Source organism: Dermacentor variabilis, chromosome 10 (genome assembly GCF_050947875.1).
Source record: "Dermacentor variabilis isolate Ectoservices chromosome 10, ASM5094787v1, whole genome shotgun sequence".
NCBI classification, from domain to species: Eukaryota; Metazoa; Arthropoda; class Arachnida; order Ixodida; family Ixodidae; genus Dermacentor; species Dermacentor variabilis.
In genome coordinates this window covers 12,360,792-12,387,642 of record NC_134577.1, presented here as the reverse complement: position 1 = coordinate 12,387,642, position 26,851 = coordinate 12,360,792, and the positions used below count along the sequence as shown (strand labels likewise).

At 49.2% G+C, this 26,851-nt stretch overlaps 1 protein-coding gene across 1 annotated transcript in view; it reads left to right on the top strand.

Annotated features, from left to right (window-relative positions):
* The first annotated feature begins 3,812 nt into the window (after nucleotides 1–3,812).
* The window catches only part of LOC142559900 (uncharacterized), a 126,338-nt gene continuing 103,299 nt past the window's right edge, over nucleotides 3,813–26,851 (top strand). Inside the window, exon 1 of the mRNA XM_075671588.1 lies at nucleotides 3,813–4,125. Within this exon, the coding sequence (XP_075527703.1) occupies nucleotides 4,014–4,125 (112 nt within the window). The 5' untranslated portion in view covers nucleotides 3,813–4,013. The remainder of the gene's footprint in view (nucleotides 4,126–26,851) is intronic.

Sequence of the window (26,851 nt, the reverse complement as noted above, 5' to 3'; positions counted from 1 at the left end):
TACTGTGGGACTCCGGATTAATTTTGACCACCAGGGAATCTTTAACGCACCTCCAATGCACGGGACAAGGGTGTTTTTGCATTTCGTCCCCATCGAAATGCGGCCGACGTGGCCGGGTGCTGACCCGCGACCTTGTGCTTAGCAGCGCAACACCATAGCCGCTAAGCCACCGCGGCGAGTAAAAAGTTCTCTTTTTAGTTTTTTAAAGCATCTGTTTTTACGTTTTTAAAGCATCTGAGAATGAAGATAGCTTGGTGTTTTGGCTGGTACTGTTCACCTCGATACCTGTTTAGCCAATCTAATAATGAAAGCAAAATTTCTGCCTATCAACGCCTGATTCGGTAGATTTTCTGCAGTTCAGCAAGTAACATTTCTAGTCACGTTACAATAAGCACAACCGTTGCTTTAAAAATCTAACCAAGAGAAGGAAAATACGTACGCTGCATGCCTCTCAAGACTAATGAATTTTTTCACTGAGTGTAACTGGTAGTTTTTGGTACGCCTACATTAGGGCATGCAGAGGGCTGTTACTGTGTTTACAAAAATCTGATGATAGTAGGTGACCGATCTCACAATATTCCATAGATTCAAGCAGATTATGTTGAGGGACAGGCTCACACGTGGGCACATTCCCCATTTCGATGGGGAACGTATAGGCTTTTGTATTTCCCACTCCGAACCAGAGGCACAAAAATGTCGCCTCAGAGCGGGAAACCTTGGATACCACTTGTAGCTTTACGGTTGGACCAAGTGTATGAAGATTACTTTTCGGAAGGTTGGCGGAAGACAATTTCGTGGCTTTAGCCACGAAATTGTCTTCCGCTATGGCTGCTACATGGGCCGACCGGGCGGCCTCTTCGGCGAGGTCGTTGCAAAGCAATTATGTTTTTAGATTATGTACAATTATGCATATTGAGTAATTATATTAACTGATGTACACGGCATTGCTAGTTGCTTAGTGGCTATGGTGTTGGGCTGCTAAGCACGAGGTCGCGGGATCGAATTCCAGCCACGGCGGCCGCATTTCGATGGTGTCGAAATGCGAAAACACTCGTGTACTTAGATTTAGATCTCCGTTAAAGAACCCAGGTGGTTCAAATTTCCGGAGTTGCCCACTACGGCGTGCATCATAACCAGAAAGTGGTTTTGGCACGTAAAACCCCATAATTTTATTTTTTATGCAGAATTACACATATGAGTATCAATTGACATATTTACTGTATGTCCATCGGTTCACTGATTGTGGTTTCGGCCATGTTTTGACCGGTGACATCACTGGCGGCTTCACTGGTGGATTCAGTGGTTAAGGCGGAGCTTAGCACAATTTGCGTCTTCGATGACTTTAATGCGCTATTGCGGAAGGACCTAGGTGCGCTATGCCAAGAATCCGAGAACGGATGTCTCAAGCCATAAGTTATTGCTCAGTTTCATCAGCGCTCTACCGTGTCTGAAGGTCATATTGAGCCCTATTCGGGCGTTTTATAACAGCTGTGCGCTATAAATGTAGTCCTAGGTGACTGCTTGAGACGCTGTGTTAGACGTTACTGCTTTCAGGATCGGCCCACGAAAACGGTCAGATACCCGGCAGGGAAAACTTGCCTGCATTCTACAAGGATGTTTCGCGTTATAAAGCTCTAAAGATAACGTCAGCGGAGTAAAAATCATGAGATAACTAGTTCAGTCTCATTAAGTTTCATTTACTACATAAAAGAGACTTCACAATACTACTCTGTATACTCAACTCCCTTATGCGCAACAATCACAAACCTGCCAAATTTGACATAATTTCATTGAGATTCTTTGTGATTCGGAATGGTCACGTGCTCATTGAGGAACATAAGAGACGTGTGACGGATACTCTGCGCTTGCCAGAGGGCGCGTACTTCAATGCAATGTCTAAGGAAGCATCGTACACCATATGAAGCAATACAACGAAGAAAAAGCTAATCCTCGGTCACGGACAGCGCGAAACGGCAAGGATAAATTGTAGGTGCAGAGTATAAATGCGACGAGTACACTTATAGATGGGCAATATCCTTGCGCAACGGAATATAGTTCCGCGGGTAACTTTCTGATTATTGGCGATGTTACATAGTTTTGCTTTTGCTTGGTGAATAATAAGTTACAGCGATACGTGACATGCTACGGCGTTTGCGCACGCACGTCGTATGCCATGAAATCAGCAGCCGCTGAGAAGACGACGCTGCGCGGATGAACACATCTCGACGGGCACTCGGTCTTCTCATTGGGTGAGGGTTGCTGCAGCTTCGACAGTACTACAAACGACGTAATCGAGGCGCTGGGCGGTAACTACACAAAATGTTTTTTTGTCGTTTCACTTTATTTACACTTTCACTCTATTGATATTCAGTACTAGTGAAGATCTCTCCAAGCTATCAATGTTTCTGTCCGTACACAATATCAAAATAATATTATCATGTACCCATGGCGACAACAGAATAACCCACGACTGTAATATATGAGTAGCAGTGCGCTAAGAAAGCGTATATGATGTCCCTTTCGAGTTGGTAAAATACTTGTGCCCCGTAAGTTTTGTAACACTGTGTCCTGCAGAGGTGGCTGTCGTCGTATATAACGCTATATTTAGCGCCGCTTAAGGATTATCTTAGAATGATCTTCAAAAAATGTGGGTTCTTTAAGGCTTCGCCTGACTCACTCCTCTCACTCAGAATACTAATACGGAATGAATGGGCAGAGAACTCGATTGGCTTCCCACAACTTGTGGAAGGGGAGGAGTACATTGAGAGACGGAGAAAGAGTCTGACGTTTATCTCGTCGACGCCGTGAAAATTCTCAGCACTGTATCGCATTCGGCCGCCCAAGTCTGAAATCGCAGCAGCGTTCTCGTGGCCTTCTGCAGCTGGGATATGCGAGGCCATGGTCCAAAGATTTTGTTCAACGAGAAATGTCTTTCACCTAGCTGGTTTAGAGTTGTGTGCACGTCAAGCCTTTCGTTTCCAAAGGACGGCCAGTAGTGCATAATGTGATCTTCGTTTCCATGCCATCACAGGCATTCAACTTGGAGCTGTCGGTCATTCCAATTAAGAATGAGTGCAATGGCGAATGCAACGCCCAGGCGTGAGCGAAAAGGCACTGTTTCTTCACTTCGGGGAAGACCAGGTAGCAAGAGCAGCTGCATAGAAGGGTGTAGTGAATGCAGCTGATTGTGAATAAAGTCAGGTGTATGCTACTTCTGCAGTGTCAAATCATGCACGAGCTTGTTTGAGTGTTGGGCTGCATCAGTCCTCGTCAAGGTATAGACACTTCTGGCTAAATTTGAAGCTGCTTGAAAAGCTCATGAAGGAACAAATTCCGCAGGAAAGTGATCAGAGTGGCCTATGTGCATACTCATCTCCAATCGCTGAATGCTGACCGAGAAAGGGACGCAGAAGAGAGAGTGCGTGTGCCCATAGCAGCAAGTGCGGCTTCCATAACGTTGTGAGTCAAGTCTGGGTCAGCGAGAAAAGTTTAACGCAGCCTTCTCAGGTCTGACTCGCAGTTTCTGACCGAGACATAGGTTCGGGATAGAGCTCTGAGACAGTGGTCGCCCTTGGATGCGCAGTAGCATTCTTGTCTCTTTTTCACGCACAGAATATGCTTTGGTGCGGAGCGACGAGGTAACGAACGCGCGGTTTCTCGCTGCGTGAACCACCATCTCGGGAGCCAGAGGGCTGATAATGGCGCAGAGCGAGTCGTGACCGCCAGGTGACAGCGCCGGTCCGGAGTCCGGGGGAGAGAAGGCAAATCGGCAGAGAGAGCGGGGTCCTGCCCCGGCGCGTCCCGGCAGAGTGCGCCAGCGGCAGCAGCGTCGCCGCACGTAGCCCGCGGCCGCAGAGCGCACAACAAGATGACGGCAACGAGCGTGCGTCGGCGGCGGCCTCCGGGCAAGCCTTGCTCGGGTTTCTGGACCAGTCGGGCCGGCTAGGAACTGAGAGCGCGTTCACCCCGCTGTCGGCTGGGGTGGCTCGCAAGCCCCATCTCGCCGAGCAGCGATGCGTCCGGAAGTAGAAGAGAGCGGCGGCCCCTTCTTCAGCTACTGGATTACCGTCTGCTGCTGCTTCTCGCTGGTCGTCGTCTGCGTCGCCGATCCTGGCCCGCACGCAGGTGAGCACACGCGCGCTACTCTACGCTGGCCCTTCCCTGAAACGAACGAGCACGCAGCATGCCCGACTCGGCTACGCTACGCTACTACACAGAGTTCCTTAGTTCTCATTTCACTAGTCTTTAGTGGTGAACTGAATGCGCGCACAACTTCTTTTTCTTTATTCGCCTAAGCAGAGAGATAGATCGGTGCGTTTATTGTTGATAGAGGCCTTTCTCTTAACCCAGAAGAATAAACATTGCAATACACATTGCTACTGCTGCCATTCTTGTTGCTCTGGCGGGCTAATCCTATGACCATGAATCGGATAGTCAGAAAAAGAAAAAAAAAAGGATATATTAAGATAACGCAGAAAAGAAAGGAAAATGTTTTCTCATGTTTATATTGCAGCTTTGCCTGCTTTTTGCAGGCCCACAATTTGTTTAACGCGCGGTCAGTTCGACTCGGCTGCGGCACACACACACACATGCGAATCGATGCTCTTTCGCCACGCTGTCAGTGTAGCGAGTCTGCTACGCTCCACGACGTGTTTCCACCGCTCTTATTGGTTCCACTTCAGTGTGGCAATGAAGCATTGGCGAATGACGATGTGAGGAGTGTACCCAGTACTGCAACTGACGATAATCAAGCGAGAGCTTGCGTTCCAAAAGAACACTCCCCTCCAATTTGATTGCAACTGTCTCGGGCATTTTGCTTCGATACTCCAAAACTCTTGGAAGTTGCGAGCTGACCCTCTTTATCTTTCTTTAAGCGTAATGTGAAAAAGGGTACGGCACGGAAGAAGTGTTTACGTGTAAGTAGTAGTCCTTACGCCACACCTGCCGCCGCACAGACGAAGAGCTGCGTTGACTCACATATCAACGGACAAGCGCAAATCCGACATTAACTTTACAGTTAAGAGAAACTGAGCTTCTCATTTTCAGTGCCACATTTTACTGCTCGACGTGGGACCCAGCGTGCACAAGACGCTTGACGGTGAGACGTGGGTGAAACACAAACAGCTCCAGGCTTTGCGCTTTCCGGAGTTAGCACCGTCGGCTTCTGGCATGGAGGCACGGCACTGGCGTGTATGCGCAGCGTCGTATCGAGCCACAAAAGGTCAACACAAACAATGTGCGCCTGCCGGTTTATTTGGAAGTCTCAAAGCAGCGCAGCAGCCCAGAAATACGTTACGTGGCCGCTTCTGAGGCTCTGTTTACAAGCGCCTTCTGGCTGCCTGGCGGTGAACATTGACCTTCAAGTACATTAGAACATTGAGAGCTGGCGAGCAGTGCACCAACATATCACTCGACAGAAAGCTGGCCCCGTGCGGATGGCTGCGTGTTTCCGTATCGATCATTCAGCACCAGCAGCGTCGCGGGTATCGGCGTTGACATCGAGCGTGATCCTCCAGCACGCTGGGACCACACACACGACTTCGATCGGCACAACTAGTTTCGCGGAGTCAACGCCGACAGCGGCCGTTTCTATTCGGGGCCGGAGAAATCTGGCCGCTCTGCTGTCATCTCGGTGCGCATTCTCTATGGTAAACGCGCCGCCTCGTCCAATCGAGCGAGTCAAGCAGGCAGCGCACGCGTTCGCTGGCAGGAAAGAAAGCGCACGTTCTTCCGCTGACGTCACTCGCTCCAAAGAGCGTCGACGTCGCACAATGCGACGACGACGGCGAAACGTCGCCGTTTCGGTTGCCGCCGCGGACGGATCAGGGGCTGCAAAACCACCATAAGGCAACGCTCGCAACAGCCCGGCGCGCTGGGAAGGACAAGGAAAAAAAAAAAAAAAAAAAGGAGAACCGCGCGCTCTGCAGTGAAGCGTGCTGTCGCGGGGCCCGTCCTCTTTCTCCTCATCGGCTGCTCCCCCACGCACCCACAGGGAGAGGATGGCGGGGAGAGGGCGCGCCAGGCAGTGCGCATGCGCACTTCCCGTCCCGCCCGACGGGCCCTCGCGCTCATTAATAAGGGAAGCGCGCTGCTGGTGCGCCTGTCGCGTTGTCTGACGCGGCGCCGCGACGCTTGCCGGGCGTCCCGCGATGCTGCCCCTGCCAAGAGTTCCCGCGGCGTTGCATTTTTAAAGGGCGTGCCGTTTCGCGTGCCGCGATCACGACACGGCGCCGGCCGTGGCGACTGGCCCTGCGGGTCGCTTTAGCGGCGCCGTTTTGGGGACGCTAAGCAAAAGGCTCCCGATGAGCGAGACGACCGGCGCAGCACGGGTCCCGAGCTCTTCGACGACACGACGCCGCGTGTCGTATACACCCGCCTCCCCTTTCTTTTCTTTCTACCCGCGCCGTGCATTCTTTCCACTCGACAGCAAAAAGTGGCTTGGCCCAGAGGGAGACCGCCGCCGGGCCAGGCGTCGTCGCAGCGGACAAGATGTACGGCCTTCGTGTTCGCCGCGCAGTTGAAAAATCGGGTCGCCTTTTGTTTCCCGCGCCTTGGCCCGTGACAATGATTCGGTGCAGCGTTAGCTTTACGCTGCAGCCGGAGTCGTGGTAAGCGGGAAGCCAAATGCGCGGAACTGTTCGCACGTAACAGTATTTATGGGGGAATTTGTTTTGGCGCTGACAGACACGTACGCACATGTGAAGGAACATGGAAAGCACAGGATGCACGAAGCGCTAAATAAAACTTCGCCATGAATAAACTGCTCGCACGAATTACCGCCCTGGTAACCGGGAGGGGGAGGGGGGAGCGGCGCTCTGGAGATAAAGGCAACCAATACCTAGTAAGCACATTGTAAGTGCACCATTAGGCATGTTCACAATTTAATGAAACGTTCAAAACGACAATAGCGAGGAAGGCAGAGAGTAAATTATCATAAAAATAAAAAAAGAATACGTCCAGGAACGTACAATAACAACTAGTTTTGTCTGAAACTTACATGTGTGGCAGCCAACCTAGATTTTTGCATCCCCCCTTCTGGTGGTGATTGTAAACTTTATAGAAAGGGGCGAGGGGGCTGAGGGATCGGGCTCAAGTAAGGCCCTGGGCCTGCTTGGCCTTCTGTGCCCAGTATTTGATAAATTTAATAAATGTTAAGGTGATTTGTAAAATTAAATTTGCAACTATAGTACATGCCATTCCACAGGGACTAAAAGAAGTAGCCAATGAGCGTCTGCTTTCACGTCGTGTTCCCATCGGGTCAGCGTTATTTTCTGAAATCACCAGCAGGAACGACGGCCGCGGCTTCCATCAAGCCCGCAATATCATTTCTTAGGCCCGAACAGCTTTGCAGATTCGCTGTCTGCTAGACCGACGTCGACCGCACGCTGGCACAAGACTGCACTCTTCTAACGAAACGTGCGTAAAACGACGGCACAGGCCGCTCACGCTGCTCGAGATTTCATTTTTTGTAGCTTCCCGCCGTCCTTTAATGCTGACGGTATAGATGCGCGGCGGGGAACACTCATGTCGGTCAGGCGTCGGCGCGTTCGCAGTGGCGCAAAGCGAGCAGTTTTGAAACTCCGGCGGCCGTACGGGTGTTGATGTCGTTGAGTGAACGCCATCATTTGCTTACACGGCGCTTCCGTTGTCCCCAAAGGCTTCGCGACGCCCCACACAAACAACCGCGGCAATCATTCGCCGAGCCAAAATGATGGCTCTTGTGCCAGCAGCAGCGCCCCTCTTAGACGCACTCGCGTTCATGGTAAATGACGGCGACCTATTTTGTCTCGGTATAATTTGTCACGCACTTTGTTGACATGCTTTTCGCTTAGCATCGGAGAGTGCCACCCTGATCACCACGGAATTAAGCGACGTTTATATTGTAGTACTTGCCTGGCTCTTACGTCGGTAGTCGTGCTAACGCGTTTGTATACAGAACCGTAAGCGACTTGTTTCCTGTGTTTTGGGACATTTCCTTTTCACTCGAAATGGTCGCATCTCTCTTCCACATCTCCCGTTAAGTATACACGCATGCGCAGAGGCTGGCGCCAAGTATTACGAAAACAACCCTGTCAAGTTTCTTCGACGCCTTTTCATTCGTATACGTAGTGGCATCCGGTTTCTACGCGTGTCACGTTAGCAACGTGATTATTCGTAACGTAAAGTCTTGCCGTTATGTGTATACAAAGTCAAAGAATACATTGCGGCAGTGCGCTTCTTCACGATCCTTATCTCAACTCATAGGAGGCTCGGGCGGTACAATTACCAGCTATGCATTCCAGGCTAACCCCGCCTGCTGCAACATCACCTCCACCTTCTTGTACAGGAAACAGTGTGAGGTAGAAGGTGATTCATGAGTTGGCAATGTTGGTGGACCGGTGACTGGATCGAATTCGGCCCATCACAAAGTATAAACAACGACACGACACAAACTGAGCTGATGGTTTCGCATCCGGCGTGCAAGCGCACTCTGATCAGTAGCTTTAAACAAGGCAAGATGTGTCACTTTTTCTGTACTCATGATGCAACCGCCCTCAGGTCGTTTTCGAAATTTTAGCGCCGTGTCCGCCGCTGTAGACAAGCCTCAAAGCCTGACATCACGAGGATGCGGCGATGCTGTCGTTCCATTCAGTGCCAAAAAAAAAAAGAAAATAAAGAAAATGGACAAGCACTATTGGCGTGAGTTATCTCGGAAGGCTTGATTACTAGAAGTGGCCAAGTCTTGAAAATTTGCTTTACAAGGAATGCTGTCCAAAGTGACGAGCAGCGAAGCGTCAACGTAGTCGCCTGCACCTTTCACCAGACCTCTGGCTATTTGTTTGCAAACATGTATTTCGGTGGCAGCACAAAAAAAAAAAAAAAGCGTGAACTGGGAGGATGACAATGGACAACGGCGTTATGGTATAGCCCGTGCTTTTGTTTGACGGCACGGCACATCTGGCGGACAGAAATCGACACTCCGACCAGGAAAGAAAGGTCACGTAACAGGGCAAACGCCAAGTTTGTCGCAGAATTGCATCTAATGAAACTAAATAAGCAAAGCCTAAAACCAGTCGAACTTTTGCACAGGCAGCGGCTCAATCATTTCCCTTTGGCAGAGAGGCTCAATCATTCCTCGTGGACGCCTGCTCGAAGTTAAAAAAAAAAGTGAGAAAAGAACTTCACGGCTGGACGGTCGTTAACAACATAAAAACAAGCTGCGTGCAAAATACAGCGATCAATAAAGGAAGCTAGACAAACCTTCCATCTTCTCTTGCGTCATGACCTCCCCATCGCTTTCTATAATTTTCCGCTAGTCCATTTCTTTTTTCCGCTCTGTACTATTTTAATGTCTCTGTCGAGTTGTTTTTTGAAGTTATATGCGTTTGGCCGGAATTAGATTTTATTGCGGAACCTAAACCATTCCTCGGAAATAACGAGAGCAAAGTTTGTTCATATCTTATCTTGTTGCACGAGCAGCGAACGTTTAATGCCAACGAACTTCGTAAACAAGTGTCAAGCGTGATGATGAAAATGATGAACTTGCAGTGGAGTGGTCGCAGAAAAAAAAAACAAAAACAGAATGGTAGTAAGAGACACACACGGCACCAGCGTTGAAGCGCACTTGTGAAAGGGCGGACTGATTGGTTGTTTACCTCTAAAGATCGATATGCAAGGAAGCTAGGAGGAAGGGACGGAAGGAAGTAAGGAACCATGCACAAAGCGGCGCGTACCCTTGAAAGCATGCACCGTTATCGCGCCTACGTATCTAAGACCCATAGACCGCAGAATACGAAGTACAGCGCACTAGCAACACTCAGTGCTAAAGCCTGTTGTGAGCCCCGTCATAACAAGGAGGACGTTGCCGTCACAGGTGACCACGACCACATCTGTTAGGCGCGGCGGTGATCTTAGCTCAATGATGGCGACGATGACTGCCAACTTACGGCACATACCCACAACGGGCAATAGGCCATGACGCAAGCGGCATAACACACTCTTGCGTGCCACTTCCCCCGTCGCGGCGCTCACATTCCTCAGCCAAGGCTGCCTGCTATTATCGCGGCGCATTAGAGGCTCACCGGGCCGTATTGCGCAGCGTAATTGAAGAGACGTGTACGCGAAAATAAGCGGGAACGAATACTTAATTCTGAGATTTTACGCGACAAAACCACGATCCGATTATGAGGTACACCGTATTGGGGGACTCCGGATCAATTTTCACCACCTGGTGTTCTTTAACGTGCACCCAATGCGCGTTTTTTGCGTTCTGTTTCCATACGAATGTGGCCGCCGCAGCCGGGATCAAACCCGCGACCTCGTGCGTGCTCAGAAGAAAGAGGAGAGCCTACATGGGCGGCAGCGTCCGTTATGCAGCCGAGGTCGAAGGCGTATGAAGCCTAAAGGGACGATGAAGGTTATCGGGAGGCCGAAGCTGGGAGCGGCGCAGTAGCCGGCAGGTTGCGCGGCATCGTTACACAAAATGTGCGAAGTGGGCTAGGCAGACGCATTAGGCGAACGTTTCAAGCTAGCAACAAGAAGTCACCGGTTTATTCACGTAAGCGCATGGCTTGATGAGCCCGAGAACGGAGCACAAGCGCTTCAAAGCGAAGCTCAAGGACGAGGAAGGCGAGGGCGCCCCTAGAACGAGTTTTGTTCAAGTGAACAACATTTGTTCTTGGCCAATGCCCTACGGTGGGCAGGTAACGGCTATGAGCGATGGGTACGCGATAACTAATACCGCAGAATATTGCTTGATTTCGTACAAAACACTGGTCGTACAGAACACATATATAATGTAGACCCTACTTGCCGTAGGGCAAGACTCAACCGCAATAAAAGGTGCCACATGTGCACAGGAAGACGACGACAACAACAACGACAACAACAAAAACTTTTGTTCCGATATTGAGCGATTGTGAAGTCTCTCGAGCCCTGTAAGTAACACTGCCGCTCCACGCTGTGGAGCATGGGCAGACACGAAGCAGGCACCGATATTGCCCCATCATAGCATTGGGCCCAAGTTAGAGTTGACTTACGACGTACGTAGGGAGCAGGCCCGGATTTAGAATGACCGCAGCAAGACCTTTAATCGTGCACCTAAGTATCAACACTGCTTGCTCCGGAACGTAGCCAACGAGGCTGCGCACTACACATTCTTGTCCTCTATAATATATATTATTATTTGCCGTCCCCTTTTCTCTTTCACCGCGGTAAAGTAGCAGGATAGACCAGGCAAGCTGAAAGCGACCTGCCCACGTTTTCTATAATAAATTACCTCCCTATTTCTCTCTATAGTCGACGAGGTTGGTGATCGAAACTGCGACCTCGCGTTTAGCAGCTCAAAGCCATGTTCGCCCCGCTGCAGCGGAGGGTCTGAGAGAAGTGATAATGTTAGGGCTGCAGTTGCTGTACTACGCGGGCCGGCATGCGCTCGCGCTAAATTTCGCTCATTCTGAAGCAAGGGATCTTCTGCTCTCCCTCTCCGGGACCCTTCAACGTTTGTGGGCCCTTCCTTCGTCGCTAAGGCATTCCTTCTGTTCCAACAACGCGGCGCCCTTGACACGCAAAGGCCCCGCGAGCTAATTTTAAGCGGAGCACAACGCCGAAGTTATACAGAAGCACGGCAACTGTGGGATACCAACCTCTGATGCCTAGAAGCACTTACACAATCAGACCCATTTCGCTGCAGCTGGCGCCTTTAGTTCAAAAAATGAAAAGAAAAAAAATGGCCCTAGCACCGCACTGCACTTCAATGGATTTAGTTCAATAATTCAAACAATTAGCACTAAACTATATATGTCATCCTTATGGTTACACGCGCTAAATTGGATTCTTATGGCGTGTCCAGAGTTGCTCTAGAACCACAGCGTCTTTTTATTTTTGTTATATACGGCTGTTGAGTCCAAAGAATTCTCGTGAACCATCGAAAGAAATGTGCAAGTGTAGCCAACAACGGCCAAGTTCCGCCTAACGAGCTTGATCCGAAAAAGAGAAAAAATCAGAGCAACACAAAACTAGATTTTGTATTGTTCTGTTCCTCCCCCTCCCTCCCTCCTTCCCTCCCTCCTTCCTTCCCACGCTTTGATTCTCCATAAAATTTCCGAATAGTCGCGGAGAAAAAGAAAAGTAGAGGTAGAGGTAAATTTCTTGTGCCAGTATCCGAGGCTTCTTATTCCCGCTAACGCATTCCTCGCATTCCGTGCTATAGCTGAAGCACGCGAGGACACCGTGGACTAATTTGAGCGGAACCGAACACCGGACTCGAGAAACGGGCTCCGCTCAAGGCATGGCGGCTGTTTGAAACTGCGCCACTTTGGCGACTGGGTCGTCGGAGGGGAAAGTGAGGGAGGCAGAGGAAAAGAACGAGATACGAAAAGAAGACGTAGGAGAGCGAGACCTGCTGGGCGGCGCTTCAAGCAGGAATAAAGACGGTCCCCTTTCGTACACGAAGCATGATGCGCCGCTCATCAAAGCCCGGCCGAGGTTTGGGCGCCAACGAGCTTGGTCGACGTCGTTCGCCGCTCAGAAGGCGAGGGAAAGGACTGGGAAGGAGAGAGCGCGTTGGCAAAGCTGCAGTCCACCAATACTGTACAGCATTGTTGAAGCTGGTACAATTTCTGGGTTACTTACCAGCACGCAGAAATCTGCGGAGCCGAGTTCTGAATAGGTTCAGACGCCCGCTTGTATGCCGCTTGTTGCATAATTTGCGTTAAAAGCACTCGACGCTCGTTAAGGAACTTTTGACACCACGCCACGACTGCTCGCTTTTACTCGACAGCCGCTGATGAAACCCAGGCGGAATCTAGCGAAGCACAACTAATTTTTGTTCATCTGAAGGGACCGCAGCGACGAAAGTTCGGACTGCTTGTTAACGGTGTTTACTTCCAATAAACTGTGGCATTGATTCGCGTAATGGATGTCTCAGAAAGAAAACGGGTGTGCGAGCACAGTAGAATGCTATTCCCTCAAAATTAACAAGCTGTTTCAATACTGCGAAAAGTGCGCCCCTATCTGCACCCTAACGCACATGCAAGCGCGGCAACGCTTTCGGATTAACTGGGTTAGGTGGAGCTGGAGTTTTAGCAGTGCTGCACGGTATTAGCGCGCAGGAAAAAAGCAGGGCGGCGCCTCCTCTTTCCGCTCTCACTCTTTATAAAGCACGTGGCTCCAACTGTTGAAAAAAGAAAGGAAAGAAGAAGAGGAGGCAGCAGACAAAGCGGTAGAAAGGGCAGCAGCTGGCTCAGACCTGCGGGTCCGGGGCATTCGCGGAATGCGCTGCGCGCCTCGGATTCCCAGGCGCTCGCCTCACACAGCGCGGCCGGTCGCAGAAGCGGCAGGCCGTGCTCTGCAGGGAAGGCCGCCCTGTGTCCGCCTAATTTCCCAGGTGGGCCCGGTTGCCGACGCCGGCCGTCGTTTTCCCGCCCTCCGCTCTCTGCAGGCGGGCACCGGCGGCGCGCGCGAGCCCGCAGAAGCTGCGGGGCCCCGAAATGGCGGATGCTATATCTGTAGGCCGGCCGACACGACTTGCCTGACGGCTAAAACGTCGCTTCGGCGAGCGTCATTGTCTGATGATGACAGCGACGTATCCGACGGCTCGCGCCCTTTTCGCTGACGAAAAACGATTTCCCGCACACGTTCATCTCTGCTTCTGTTCGTGATCTGGGTGAGCAGCGATGCTCCGAACACGGTTGCTAGGATGCGGACGTCCAACGATTCGGAGGATAACAACTTCGCTAGTTGATTCGAAAACAGGCGGCGGGCCCATGCTCTTCTTTCTTATGTATTTGACATTTGCGCTAAATAGGTTTTTATTGTGAAAAGAAGGTCACGCGGCGTTAAGGTAACGTTGCGTGCAACGCAGAAGAATGTCCCCTGATCTCCTCATTAAGGCAACGGGAAACAAAGCAAAATTACGGAAGAAGGGAACGGTATAAAAGCCTTGTCAAAGCGCCAAGGTGACATGGCTTCTCGCGGGAGCAGTGAGTAGGGAGTAGTGAGTAGCTTTTTTTCTTTTATCGCCGAACAAGTTTAAATGGCCAGCAACAAACAATGCACATCACGTCAGGTCAGGTCCCGACCGCGCCTACAAAGATATTCTCCCTCCCCCCCCCCCCCCACCTCGCGCCTCCTCCTCCTAATAAAAAAAGAATGCACTACTGCTATACTTTCGAACGCTTCTATGCAACGAAATGACCTGTGTAGTGTAGGATTTCGCATGTGCCAGCCGAATCCCTATCTTATGTGTATTGCGAACGCCTGCACAGCGAAGAAGCTTAAAACGAAGACATCCCGCAGGGCTGATTGGTTGGTTTAGAGGGAACGCACGTAGCGGAACCGCCACTTCCCGCCGTAGCCACCACAGTGCAGAGGTGCGCAGGAAGTGACCGTCGGCAACAGAGACCGCACGGGAGGGTGCGCACACCGCCGCAGCTATTGAACTCGTGACCTCGTGCGCGGAAGCAGAACGGCACTGCCAGTGAACCACAGCGGCGGGGCAATAGCAGTGTACAAGCAAAGCAAGACCCGCCGTAGGTTCTATGACTTCCTCTCGCAATTGTAAAAGCACATCTTTGGCAGACAGATGAGCCCGATATCCGAATTGAGAGTTAGAAAAGAATGATTTTTCTTCGAGGAAGGGCTGCAGACGCCGCAGGAGTACATGCTCCATGAGCTTACCAATGCAGGATGTTAGGGAGATGGGTCGTAAGTTTTCAACCTTAACAGGCTTGCCCGGTTTGGGGATCAGTGTGATGTCGGCGTGTCGCCATGCTTGGGGAAGCATGCCCTTGCGCCAGCAATCATTGAAGATATGGGCGAGGTGGTTAATATCTGCGTCACTGAGGTTACGAAGGGTGGCGAATCGGAAGTGGTCGGCTCCCGGTGCCGCGTTGCGGCGTAGGTCTTGTAGGACCACCCGCACCTCGTCAGATGTGATGTCTGCATCGAGCAATTCGTTCGCCTCGCCTACATAAGGATAGTCAGGGTACTGCGGCGGCGGGCCTGTGGGTATGAAATGCTTCTCTAGCTCTCTGAGGAGTGCCGAGACACCGTCCCTGTACTAAACACCTTTATGTAGCACGTATTGAGCGAAAGAAAGCTGTACAATTGTTGCTCTACAACTTTATAAATGACACTTTTCATCTCATTATAACAAATAAAAAGCCGAATAATTAATTTAGACTAATTGTGTAATTAGGCGGAATGCAAAAAGTAATCTGAGTATCGCCAAGCGACAGCAAACCATATTGCCTTGGTTCGGTCCAGCTACGTGGAATCTGCATAATCTTAATGTTTGGCTCATGTTACGTGAAACACCCCGTACGCTTGTACACAAACAGTTGTTCAGGATAACGAATTTCTTCCAAAGCAGGCACGCGCATAATAATAAAGACCACACTACATAAAGCTACAGAGCATGTTACAAACATTAACGCGAGGAAGTTTAACGTATAATTCTTTATATGCAGATTTGGATATCTCAAAATTCTGATTTGAGTGGGGGAGGCTTAACGCCAAGATCGTAGTAGCCCTTTTCACACTCTAGAGCGACGCTGCAGTTCTGTATGGTTAAAAAAACCCGTCACTATTTAATTAGTTACTAATTTTTTATTCAAATAACAGTTCTTTTTTATTCTTTTTTTCGTATGGGTGTATTCTCTATTGCAAGCAATCAAGATGCACAAGTTCTTCAAGTTTTGCTTAATCTGGAATGGTTCTTGGTATTTTTGGGATTAATTTAGCATCTACTAATGCTACCAACAGTAACAGAACAAGTAAGAAATACCGATATGTAGATAACACTCGCGCGTACATCTTTTTGTCCATGTGCCAAGTGGACCACGCATTCACTCTGGACGTTATTCTGGTTAACCTCCCTGCCTTCTACTTTTATCTTTCCTCCTCCCTCCACTCCTCAGGTCATTATGATCTCAGTTGAGTCAGTCCAGTCTCACGAACATACTAGTTGGCGCGGGTTACATCAAGCGGGGCTTTCAGGTTCTCGCGAGTCTCATGTTTCCGTCACAAGAAATGACGTGTCAACAACGTTCGAGCAACAACAAAGAACCCGGAGAAAGGCTGCAGAAGCGAAACTTCGGATGTTTACACCCTCGCGAAAGCACGTCAGCCGAAATATTTTTCAAGCGCAAGCACGGCAAGTCGAAGATTCCTGAAAGTGCTGACGTTCTTGACGCGGCCGAAAGAGCCAGCACAGATGAAATAATAATAATAAAAAACAAGAAAGAGCAAAGAGGACGAGGCCAGAGAAGCGCCTTCTGCGCCTGACGCACCCAAGGTTGGGTCCTTCGCAGCGTAAGACTAGACGCCATGTACTTGAAGAATGAACGCGGCGAAGAAAGACGCCGTCTGTTTGCATTTTTGTCGCCCGCAGGGAGCACCCGTGATTGATTGTTTTCGCGGCGTGCCGTCAAGGGAGAGGGGTTCAGAAGGCGGCCCATTGTGTCGCCGCGCCGCAGCCCAGCACGGCAAACGCAGCACCGCCGACAACAATTACGTCGACAACACAAACACCAGCGGAAAGAGCAAAAGGCGAACGCGCGGCCAGACGGAGCGTTTGCAGCAGACGACGGTTCGGCGCTCGCGGGTCTGGTCTGATGATGTTTTCGCCGATCAAATAGCGAGGGAATCGGTGGCCTTGGTATACGAATGCACGGGTATCGGCTCTTCTTCTTCTTTTTTTTTTTGCTGCAAGGCCTACGTGAACAGCCCGCCCGACCTTCGCTTCCATACCCGTTAAGAAAGATTGCGGTTGTGTGGCAAAGGGCATCCAAAATTCTGTTTCAGTTTAGCAGGATCAGTCTTTTTTGTACTTCAGGAGTGGTTTGTCTAATGCTCACGACTTCGCGAAAAGTCTTGTAGAAGCGGCGTTGCAAATTTGCGCGCAATGTTCCAGCATAGGCCAATCGTTTTAAACTAACTAACTAACTAACTAACTAACTAACTAACTAACTAACTAACTAACTAACTAACTAACTAACTAACTAACTAACTAACTTCTAGTTAGCATAATCAGTAACTGGAATAGCGAGTGAAATTACCATACTGTTTAACGGAGGACATAAAAGGAGAACGGTTATACTGGCTGAAAGAAAAGTTCCTTATCCCAGTTTTTTTGTACCTCTGCAGTGCGGTTCAATGACGCATCAAGAGTAAAGATATTCGACATTATATGCGGCGATATGCGTAATTGTATCTGGAAATATAAAGCCCTGGAGTGGTTGAGGCGATGCTGATGCAAAGCTCTCTATAGTAAAACGAATATGCCCCATGGCGCTGGTAAAGGTAGCGCACTCATACAGACGGAAACCATGACACTTGTCGGCGCATCCGAACAATGCGCCTACTTTTTTCGTCTCTTGCTTTAGTTGGCAGCCAAGAACAGATGCCAATAGCACCTGAATTTTCAGCTCAGATTAGGACAGACACCACAGCAAAGCGACAAGCAGCGTAGTCATCTGTCCCATTATGCGCAAAAAATTTGATACCAACTAGCCAGTTTGGTTCGGGGCACAATTTCAAGAAGAGATCAAAACTGATTGCGTGTGGGAATTAGAAAGTGTTATACCGTTTGTAGACCTCGGAACGTCATGAAATCGCTCATTCTATACACTGATGGCGTGACGCCACCTCCTCGCCATTGGCTGCGACCTGACGTGTGCAGTGACGCGCGCGCATCTCTAGTCAGCCAGAGCCGCCCTGGCGTCTCCAGGAACTGGCCTCTTTGCGCGAACCCATTAATAATCGCGCATGTTTAACAGTTCCTCAACCCTAGGGAGCCATTCAGGCCCTGGGGTTTGAAAATGGTACACAGCTATAATTCTACTGGTGCTTTCCTTCAAATATAGCGTTGGTTCCCCGAATGATTTTGTTCTGTGCTAGTGCTTTTCAATGTGGCAATAAAGAAAAAAAAAGTCCACCATGGCCCTCGAGGAAGCATACTCGCCACGCACCCCGGAAGCTCGGGTTCGATTCCCATCCAGACTGAAACGTACCAATTTTCTTTTCAAAGCCATTCATTTATTTTGTTTACAGGAACCTCACTGAAAAATTTGACCTTAACGCGAGCATATTTCTGACCTGCTTTTACTCTGCGCCATCGGGCATTTTTGGTACCATCGCTCCGTCACGCCGCCGCCGCGTTTTCGCCTTATGGGGCATATAATGCTTTCGCATTATAGTATTTCTCTATCCCTATTTCATTTTTGTTTCTTGTAATGCAGCAGTTCGAAACTAGGGTTGCTGCCACCACGTCGTTACTTTATCGTCGTACCATGTTTATTCCGTCATCTTCGCCAGCTAGGCGTCGTCCTCAGCTTCATTTTCACCACATAGCAAACAGCAATATTTCGACCATCCAGACGCATTTCTGATTAACATCCCCGCCTTCGCCTTTCTCTTTCCTCCTCCTCCTTGCCAATCCAACCGCTGGGATCTAAGTGCGGCGAAATGCTATTGGGAGCCGGAGGTGTTAACCACAGAGATATCGCGCAACGTAAGTGCTTGCAAATTAGTGCGGGGTTTTGTGCACCACGGTGACTCCGAGAATGGTGGCGTCTGCCTATGTATTTCGGGAGCTGCAGCAGCCAATACAGTAGCGGACACGCACTGCATAGCAGTTCTTCAAAAGAAGGCGCTGTCCGCTGCAACAGCCGGTTGCTGCCGCAGAAAATGAGTTAAGAGTCGAAGGAGTCGTCGAAATATGCTGCTTGTCTTCTGTTTCTTTTTCAAATGCATTAGTCAGTGCCTTGGCAAAGTCATTGTCAAACTTTAACGTGTCAGTAACTCACCGCCTGAAGGAGAAAGAAATCGCCTGCTCGCACAGAAGACAAGAGCTCCGCTCCTGCCGTCGCAAGTACAGCTCCTGCGGTTAGGGCGATGTGCAGTCGGCAGCTTGCAAAGCCTCCTTCAAGAAAAAGAACGGACATACAACAGCGTGACAAGCATACCGAATGCCAAAAAAAAAAAGAAGCAAACTCGACGAAAGGACGGAGAGACTGTGCCAGCTTTTGCACACCGGTTTACACCGGCTTCTCTTCCTTCGAAGAAGCTGACAGGGTTGCGCGTTGATGCAACGCTTCCAATAAGTTCCGTCTAGTTTCCTCGACGGAATGTTACCGTGACGCACACTAATGTCCCGATTAATCTGGCGGCACTTCGAACTATTGACCTAATTGTGCACGTACAGGGGACTGTTGAAATGTGCCGCTTGGCTTATATGTGTTTGTTTCAGCAGTATACGCAGAGTTTCTTTTCACATGATAGCTTCCAAATTTGTTTTGACGTTTCCTTCTTATCCTGTCGGCTGCACACACAGTTTCGACTTAAATTTCTGTTTTTACCCAGCATTTTTAATTTGCAGCAGTGGGAACTGCGCAGCTTGTTTTCAAGGCGAGGCTCCGTTTCTCTTGGGCCGTTGTCTTCTCGTTAATTCGAATGCGGTCGAATGCACATCCTCACTGAGTACTAATGAACGGTACTGTCACGGCTATTAGGCGCAACGTGCGCAATAGTATGCTACAGAGTACTGGCGCGCCGGCGCCCTTTCATCTCTGCGCTTTCCCGCCAGGCTGCTCGCAATCTGGGCGCCTCTATCCGTCCACCGGGAGGAGGAGTGCTCGTCGCCGGACTTGGGCGCAGTGCGCGCGCTCTCGCCCTGGAAACCAAGCGGCGCAGCAGAGCGAGTGACCGGCGTTTGTTCGTCCACTTCTTCAGCGGAGCACGCGAGTACACCTGGCCATCATGGCCGGCCGGCCGTTCTTCGGCGGCGGCTGCTCGCGAACTGTGAGTGGAAGCGAGTTAGAAACAACACGCACCGTTGCGACGCCGGCCGGGAGTTTGCCCACCACAGCAGTTGGGATGAGTGGGAGGTGGTGCTCGGCTGATACGCAGCTTTAGTTAGAAGTGGGGGGGGGGGGGGGCACTCCATCGGGGTGTACGACGCAAAGAACGAGAGAAGGGGTTACGACTGTGTGGCTAGTGGGGGAGGTTGCGACCCCCCTTCGTCCCCGTCGTCCGGCTGATTGTAGCATGGATGCGAGTCTCGCTCGTCGCGTATGCAAATGGACGCTCATTTGCATGGTCCCTCTGTTTGGCCGCGTGCCGAGCCGAGCGCTGCTGCAGCCTGGGCGGCGCGAGAGACATGCCGGCGGCAGGGCGTGCTTCGCCTGCGTCGGCCCGACTCGCTTCGGTCACTGCCGCGCGCTGCCCCGAAGAGAGACGAGGCAGGCTGCAAGAGCGAGCGCTACAAAGGAGTTTCCCCAACCCCGGAGGCTGCAGAGTCGTTGCGAAACGCGAAAAAAAAAAAAAGAAGAAAAAGACACACACACAGGCACGCGGAGAGGAGAAGCGTGTATATAGGCGTTTGACGACTCTCCCAGAAGGTGTGTTGCGAAGGCAGCGGTCCGGGGCCCCTGCCTGAGGACAAAAACATGATGAAGCAGATATTAGCCAAAGCAGTGAGGCATGTGTCTGCTGCATAAAAAAAACAAAAGAAATAGAAGAAGCCCGGAGGCGTCTCAGCACTGTTGTAGATAAAGGCGCTGTTTTGCACAGGTGCATTGCAAGTTTAAATCGTGATGGAACACACGTCACAAAGAGCGCCGTGTCGGTTCCGTCCCGTTTTAAAGTTGTTCCTTTCCGAAACGGCCTGTTTGTCCGAAACAATGTATAGCCAACTGGCCCCAATTGCAGCCCTACTTCCAATAACTCAGCACACTGTAGCGGAATGATAAGATATTTATTCAGCCACAAGCGTCAACCTTCTCGAAGCGCTACGGTTCAAAGCTGATGTGAGCGCTAACTGATCAGCGGTCGAGGTAAGCAAGAGACGCCTAGAATCCTGGTGAGAGAAAAAAGAAAGAGAGAGATGGAGAAACGAGGCCGCGGTCGTTACCGGCATAGGTTACTTTAAAATCTGAAACAGAGATAGTCAAAATGCTAGATAACAATGTTGCTACAACGCTGAAAGCAAGGTGAATAATGGAGAGCATGAGCTTGGGGTTGAAAGCGACGACGTTAGGGGACTTGCTTGCTCTGCCTGTCTTTTGTACATAACCTTTAAATAGATTTCGCTTTTTCTTTAATCCTTGTGCCACATTTGGACATTTGGGTGGAGGTGCTGGGTACATCTAATGCAAGACGGAGCTCCGAAGCGCTCGTAGCCTGGCCGCTACCAGCATGCCGACTGACGAAGAATATGCAACAACGGCGACCACGACGGCGGTTACCATGCCAACCGTGATCTTGGCTCAGCCTCGCGACCGTGGCACATTTAGGGTACCGACAACATTGACGTCGATCATTGGATCCGGATGTGCGAGCGTGTCAGCGAAAATAACAGATGGGATCAGGCCCTTATGTTCGCCTATCAGGGGAGGTATTCTGTAAGAGTCCACCTAGTGGACATGTCCAGTTCGTCTGCTGTTGAAATTCTGACTGGCTCGGCTGCACTGCGCGTCGACAACCGTCAGGTGCCACAGCCAATCAGAACTTCAACAGCAGACGAAATGGACATGTCCACTAGGTGGACTCTTAGAGAATTACAGTCATTAGACAGTTATTATGATTAATAAAAATCGGGCCCCTCGGCTAACCCCCTTTCTTCTCGTTTATTACATAACGAGGGTCTCGAATCCGGCAGCACTGATGCCTTCAGGTAGCATATGTGGGTTTATTGACCAGTTGCCTTCACCCAAAAAGATCACGTTCTCATGACGCCTGCGGCAAAAAGGACGTTCCACGTCCGCCGCTAAGGTCGGTGATTGGTGGCGCTGGCTAACGCTCCCAGGGTTCTACTAGTACACATAAACACCCAAGAAAGTGGATGGGGAAACGCCACCGCTGTAGCTCAATTGGTAGAGCACCGCACGCGAACTGCGAAGGTTGTGGGTTCGGTTCCCACCTGCGGCAAGTTGTTTCTTCATCCACTTCAATTTCCATTAATTTATCGTTCCTTTATTTCATTTATTAAGCGCAAGTAATTTCCCCTATGTTGTCCTCGATGTCAGTGTTTGTTGGCTTCTCATGATATGACTAATAAAAATCGGGCCCCTCGGTTAACCCCCTTTCTTCTCGTATATATATATATATATATATATATATATATATATATATATATATATATATATATATATATATATATATATATATATATATATCGTTTCGGCCGTGGCAGGACCTTCATCAGAATGGTTTATCCTGACGAAGGCCGTGTCACGGCCGTAACGTTACACCATTAAACGTGCAATTTTCTAAGTGTGCCCCTTTGTTTCTTCAACTATGTATATATAAAGCATAACCTTATTAGCTTACGAAGGTTAAGTACCTCTTTCTCGCCACTCCTTTTCGAAGTGAATGCCATTAGAAATCGTCATCCTATCTGGTTTCACCGATTATATTTTTTAAGAAACGCCTCGTTGTATGGCTTCGCAGACAGAATACATCCTCTAGCTCGTATGTAACGGAATTGACGTCACTTATTTTGAGGGTTACCAAAAAAACTGGAAGAAATGTTACTGCAATGAGGCGAATGCCGGCATGGCAGTCTTCTCGTTTGCCCACGCCTCGAGCAAAATGCCAGTGCGATACTCGGAAACAGTTTCTGTACTCTGTGCACGAAAGCTCGTTTCATAAACGAAGCAGCATTGTGCTGACTCGGTGCTCTGTAAACAGCCGACGTTCCCCCGAAAATACGAGAAGGAACACTGCTTGTGATGTTAAGTGTGGACACGCGGACGCATGCTTTAAGGTAACTTTTAGGGCAGACTTTCTGACACGCGTGAAACGGAAACGACCTCCATGTTGGCGAGTGCTGCCTTCATGTAACAAGAGAGAGGAAAAATAGGAAGAAAAGTCATGGAGTAAGAAAAAAGCGCAGACTATGACACACAGTAATGAGAGAGGGAGGTAGATGAAAAGAGAAGCATGCTTACTGAAGTGCGGTCCAAGCTGTAAAAAGAATGATCATTTGTAAGGCTCTACGGAAGGATAAAAGAAGCGCAGGGTACACACACTGTACATGCGCTAATACATACGCACGCTTGTCCTGTTCAAATTTTTGTCCGCACAAGTCAAGCGTTTCGGGCGCCAATGAGCCAAAAAATTCACCGACTATTACGACACTCCCTGATGCGAAGTTTGAGCTCTGCTGATACCGCTTTTCATTTCGCGATACATTGGCTGGCGCGGGCCATCTTTCTCGTGCGGCACGTTGCAGAGGAGCGCAGTTTGGTGCGACTGCCTCGCTAATCTGCAGATAGCGAGAGCCAGCGCGTGGGTGACGCGTGGGCACGATTCACAGCAGCAGCCGCCGACAGACTTCCCAGAAGGAGCGTACTACTCTGGCGCCATCTCGTTGCCATCGCCGCCGCACGACGCTTTTCTTCTCACCCATTCGCCATAACCTTCTCTTCCGCGTTCCTCCTCGTGTCTTTCATCCACCGCTGCCCCGCTCCGCGTTCGGTTTCACTCGCTCCGCTCGTTCGCTCGGTTACACGAACGCCGACGCTTGCCGCAGGACCAGGTACCTAAGAGCTGCGCTTAAAATCCGAGGAAACCTATAAGCGCTTCATATTAGTTATGAACGCGAAACCATTTATGTCCAACTCAACGCCGCTGAGCGGTCCTTTGAGTTATGAACTACTCGCTGGAGAGCGAGCGCGTTGAGACACTTGGTGCGTTTTCATTTGACCTTGCCGAGGCGCAGTTAGAACGCAGGCGAGAGCTTACCCGGGCAAGGAACGCGGAGATAACAGGCTTCTCAGAGCGACACTGCGGGTGACGTGCCGTCGCGACGATGTCCTTTCCCCTCACGCAATACCTGACGCGTTATTGGGGCAGCAAGTGTTTGTTCTCTTTCGTTCGCTCTGCTCCGTCGAGGGGAATTTACCTGCCCTTTCGCTGTTATGGATGACAGACGCTGGCTTTTCGCTCAATGAGCATGTATAAATCACACACGCACACAAACCATCTCATGACCCCAAGCTGTAACGCGTACTTCGCTGTACCGACGTCGAATTCGTGTCTGGTTATTAGCAAAAACGCGATCCAACTATAGGTCAGCTGAAAACCACCTTACGCTTTCGTTCAGAGCATGTAGAGTGGCCTTCCTCCTTGCATTCTTGCTTTCAACACAGCCTGACGTGCCAGCCGGGCTGCTGTTCTCACTATTCACCGCTTCCCCTCTCAATGTGTGCTCACTACTGCGCACGTCAGCATAAAGGCATGAAGGCGCAGAACAACTATGAATGACATCACACACAACATTCTAAGCCAGCTGAAAGAATGAAAGTTTGGCCATATTGGTATTTCCTCTTTGCCGTTTCACGCCCCATGTACAGTAGTAATGTCCATGTACTCATGTAATGAATCACGTCGAGGCCTTTGAGGTATACTTAGCGAATAAATAAAGTTTGGAACGTCGACGAAGAGCGTCATTTGTCGGCGGCGGGTGCTGTGCGGTCGCATCATTCAGTGGGTACGAATTTCAAACATTAACTACAGAGCAACGCTTTTTTTACACACCTAGGTCTGCTCACTTAAATAATCTGCATGCCATCACCTCACTATGCGCACATTTTGGCTTTAATGCAGTAACTTTCCAGGGTTCATGACCACTTTTTCGCACCATTGGAAACCCCATAGCGATGTCTAGAAATTCATAACAAAGAAATGCGCCTTCATCAGCGCAAATCACTGAGAAGGCGTAATCACTATGACTCATTCTTCGTACATGTGACGTTTTGATTAATTGCGCAAAGTGTCTGTGATTAAAACCGTACTTCTGTGATGCTGCACTGCAGTGAAGCCGCTTTATGGGGCATATCCCGTTATTATGAGAATATCAAGCGACCCAAAACACATGGAATTTGCAGCGCCTTTACTCAAAGTAGCATTCGTGAAAGGTGAAAACATATCTCGAAAACACTACGGGGTAATCAACTTCTTTCAAGTGGGATTGGCTTTGTTCCAAAATTTCGCAAGCACCGAACCGCAATGCACTTGGGTAATGCAGAGAAAACAACGCATAGAATAGAGCTGCGGACGAATAGTTGAAACCAGTTTCTCCGTAAACGATGAAATGAATAAAATAGCAGTTTCCACACAGGAAATGTTAAAAACATCCAATAACTACTACGAGGTGAAAAATATTTTGCTTGGGGACTCATCTTGTGGAACATGCGAAGTAAGTTCGATGTCCCAAATTCCTGACTATAAAATAACACAGGCTATATGTCTAAAATGAGGATGCATTTTATAAGGCTAGATGTGTAGTGCATTTCTCAACAAAATGGAGTACAAGAAAGATATGTCGCAGAATTCTTATAAAGCGTTGCTTCGTACGGCAAATCCAATTGTGTGGCGGTAAATGCGCTTCCTCTCGTTGCTGGCTGACTAAACCCGTTAGATGCTGCGGCACTTCAGGTGTAATGACGCCGTTTGAAGTAGTGAAATGCGATGCATTAAATTTTTTTATATTTAGCTCTTTATGACACCACTAAGGGGCAACAAATTGTAGATAATTCTTTTACTGTATTTGTAATGGGTGCAGCGAAACCAGCGCATAACGCGAAGTCAAGGTCACTGTACGTCGAGCTCAGAACAGCATGCCAGCAAAATGTATGCCACAGCGGCGAGGTGGGAGCCGCTTATCGTTAAATTGTCCATTTAGCTTGTTGTACGCAGTGAACTCTCGAACGTCATTACAACTATGGTGGTGCGAATAGTGGTTTCTGAAACCTAATGAAATATAATCGAGTATTGCCAGAAGCAAATCGAATCGAATGTGGAATACTTTTGAATAGTTTTGAAATAATGAATAGCCGTTATCAGAAGTACTTGAAGTATTCTTAAACTTCGGAAGTTTCTGTCACTACGTAGTACGGTATGAAACGTTGTTTACTAAAAGCACAAATTGAGCATTGGAAGCAAATAAGTAGTTTCTTCGCTTGCACATAGCTCTTGAGAGAGTGCTAATGATTGCTGAACAGCCTTTAGAGTATGACTGCCTAAGTAATGTAGCCTGCTCCATTACACATGCTCTCATGTTTTATGTCTATACTATGCTTGTGGGGGTGAAAATTTGCCGTACTATTGCTCCCAATTTTATGTTTAATTGGGCGCAGTTAACGTTTAAAATATTCGAAAAATATTTTTAAGAATATGCGCATTTACAAATGGTGACCATTCGATTTGAAGACCGAGTCCAATAAGGCTCTGTTCGATTTGTTATTCGAAAGTTTCGAATATTCTCACACCCCTAACGGTAACCTTACCATGTCTCGAGCGTCGCATTGTCACAGCAACTACGAGAAATACAAATATATGGCCTGCATCTCGGCTTCGTACAACCAAACTTTGGTCACATACAACATCCCAACAACACTAAACATATGTAACACATGTAAACGTAGTAAAGTAAAGTTACGTTCATACTTTTTCTTCTGTTGTGACTTAGGAAAGGACGAAGTATCTATAGATGATATCGATTTTACTGTTTGCACATTATTATTTGTTGCCACAGCGTACATGTATTTGAACATATCCACATTATGCAGCTGCTTTAATGTAACGGTCACGTGAGCCCTGTCAAACTGCTCTCGCGGCTTTTAGCGCAGCGGACCGTCAAACGTATTGTCTGGGAAGCAGACCTTTTAGCGAATCGTCTGGCAAATAATTCTAATTCTGAATTCAGGGTGAATGTCTTTCCCAATAGTCCAGTTATTTCTCCTTTCCCAAGACAAATCACAACGTAGTTTGATATTCCCAATCTTCTCTTTCTGTAGGATGTCCTGTTTTCCGTCGACCCTAGCGGCGTTTACCTTTCCATAGCGTCCATTCTAGCCAGTTATAC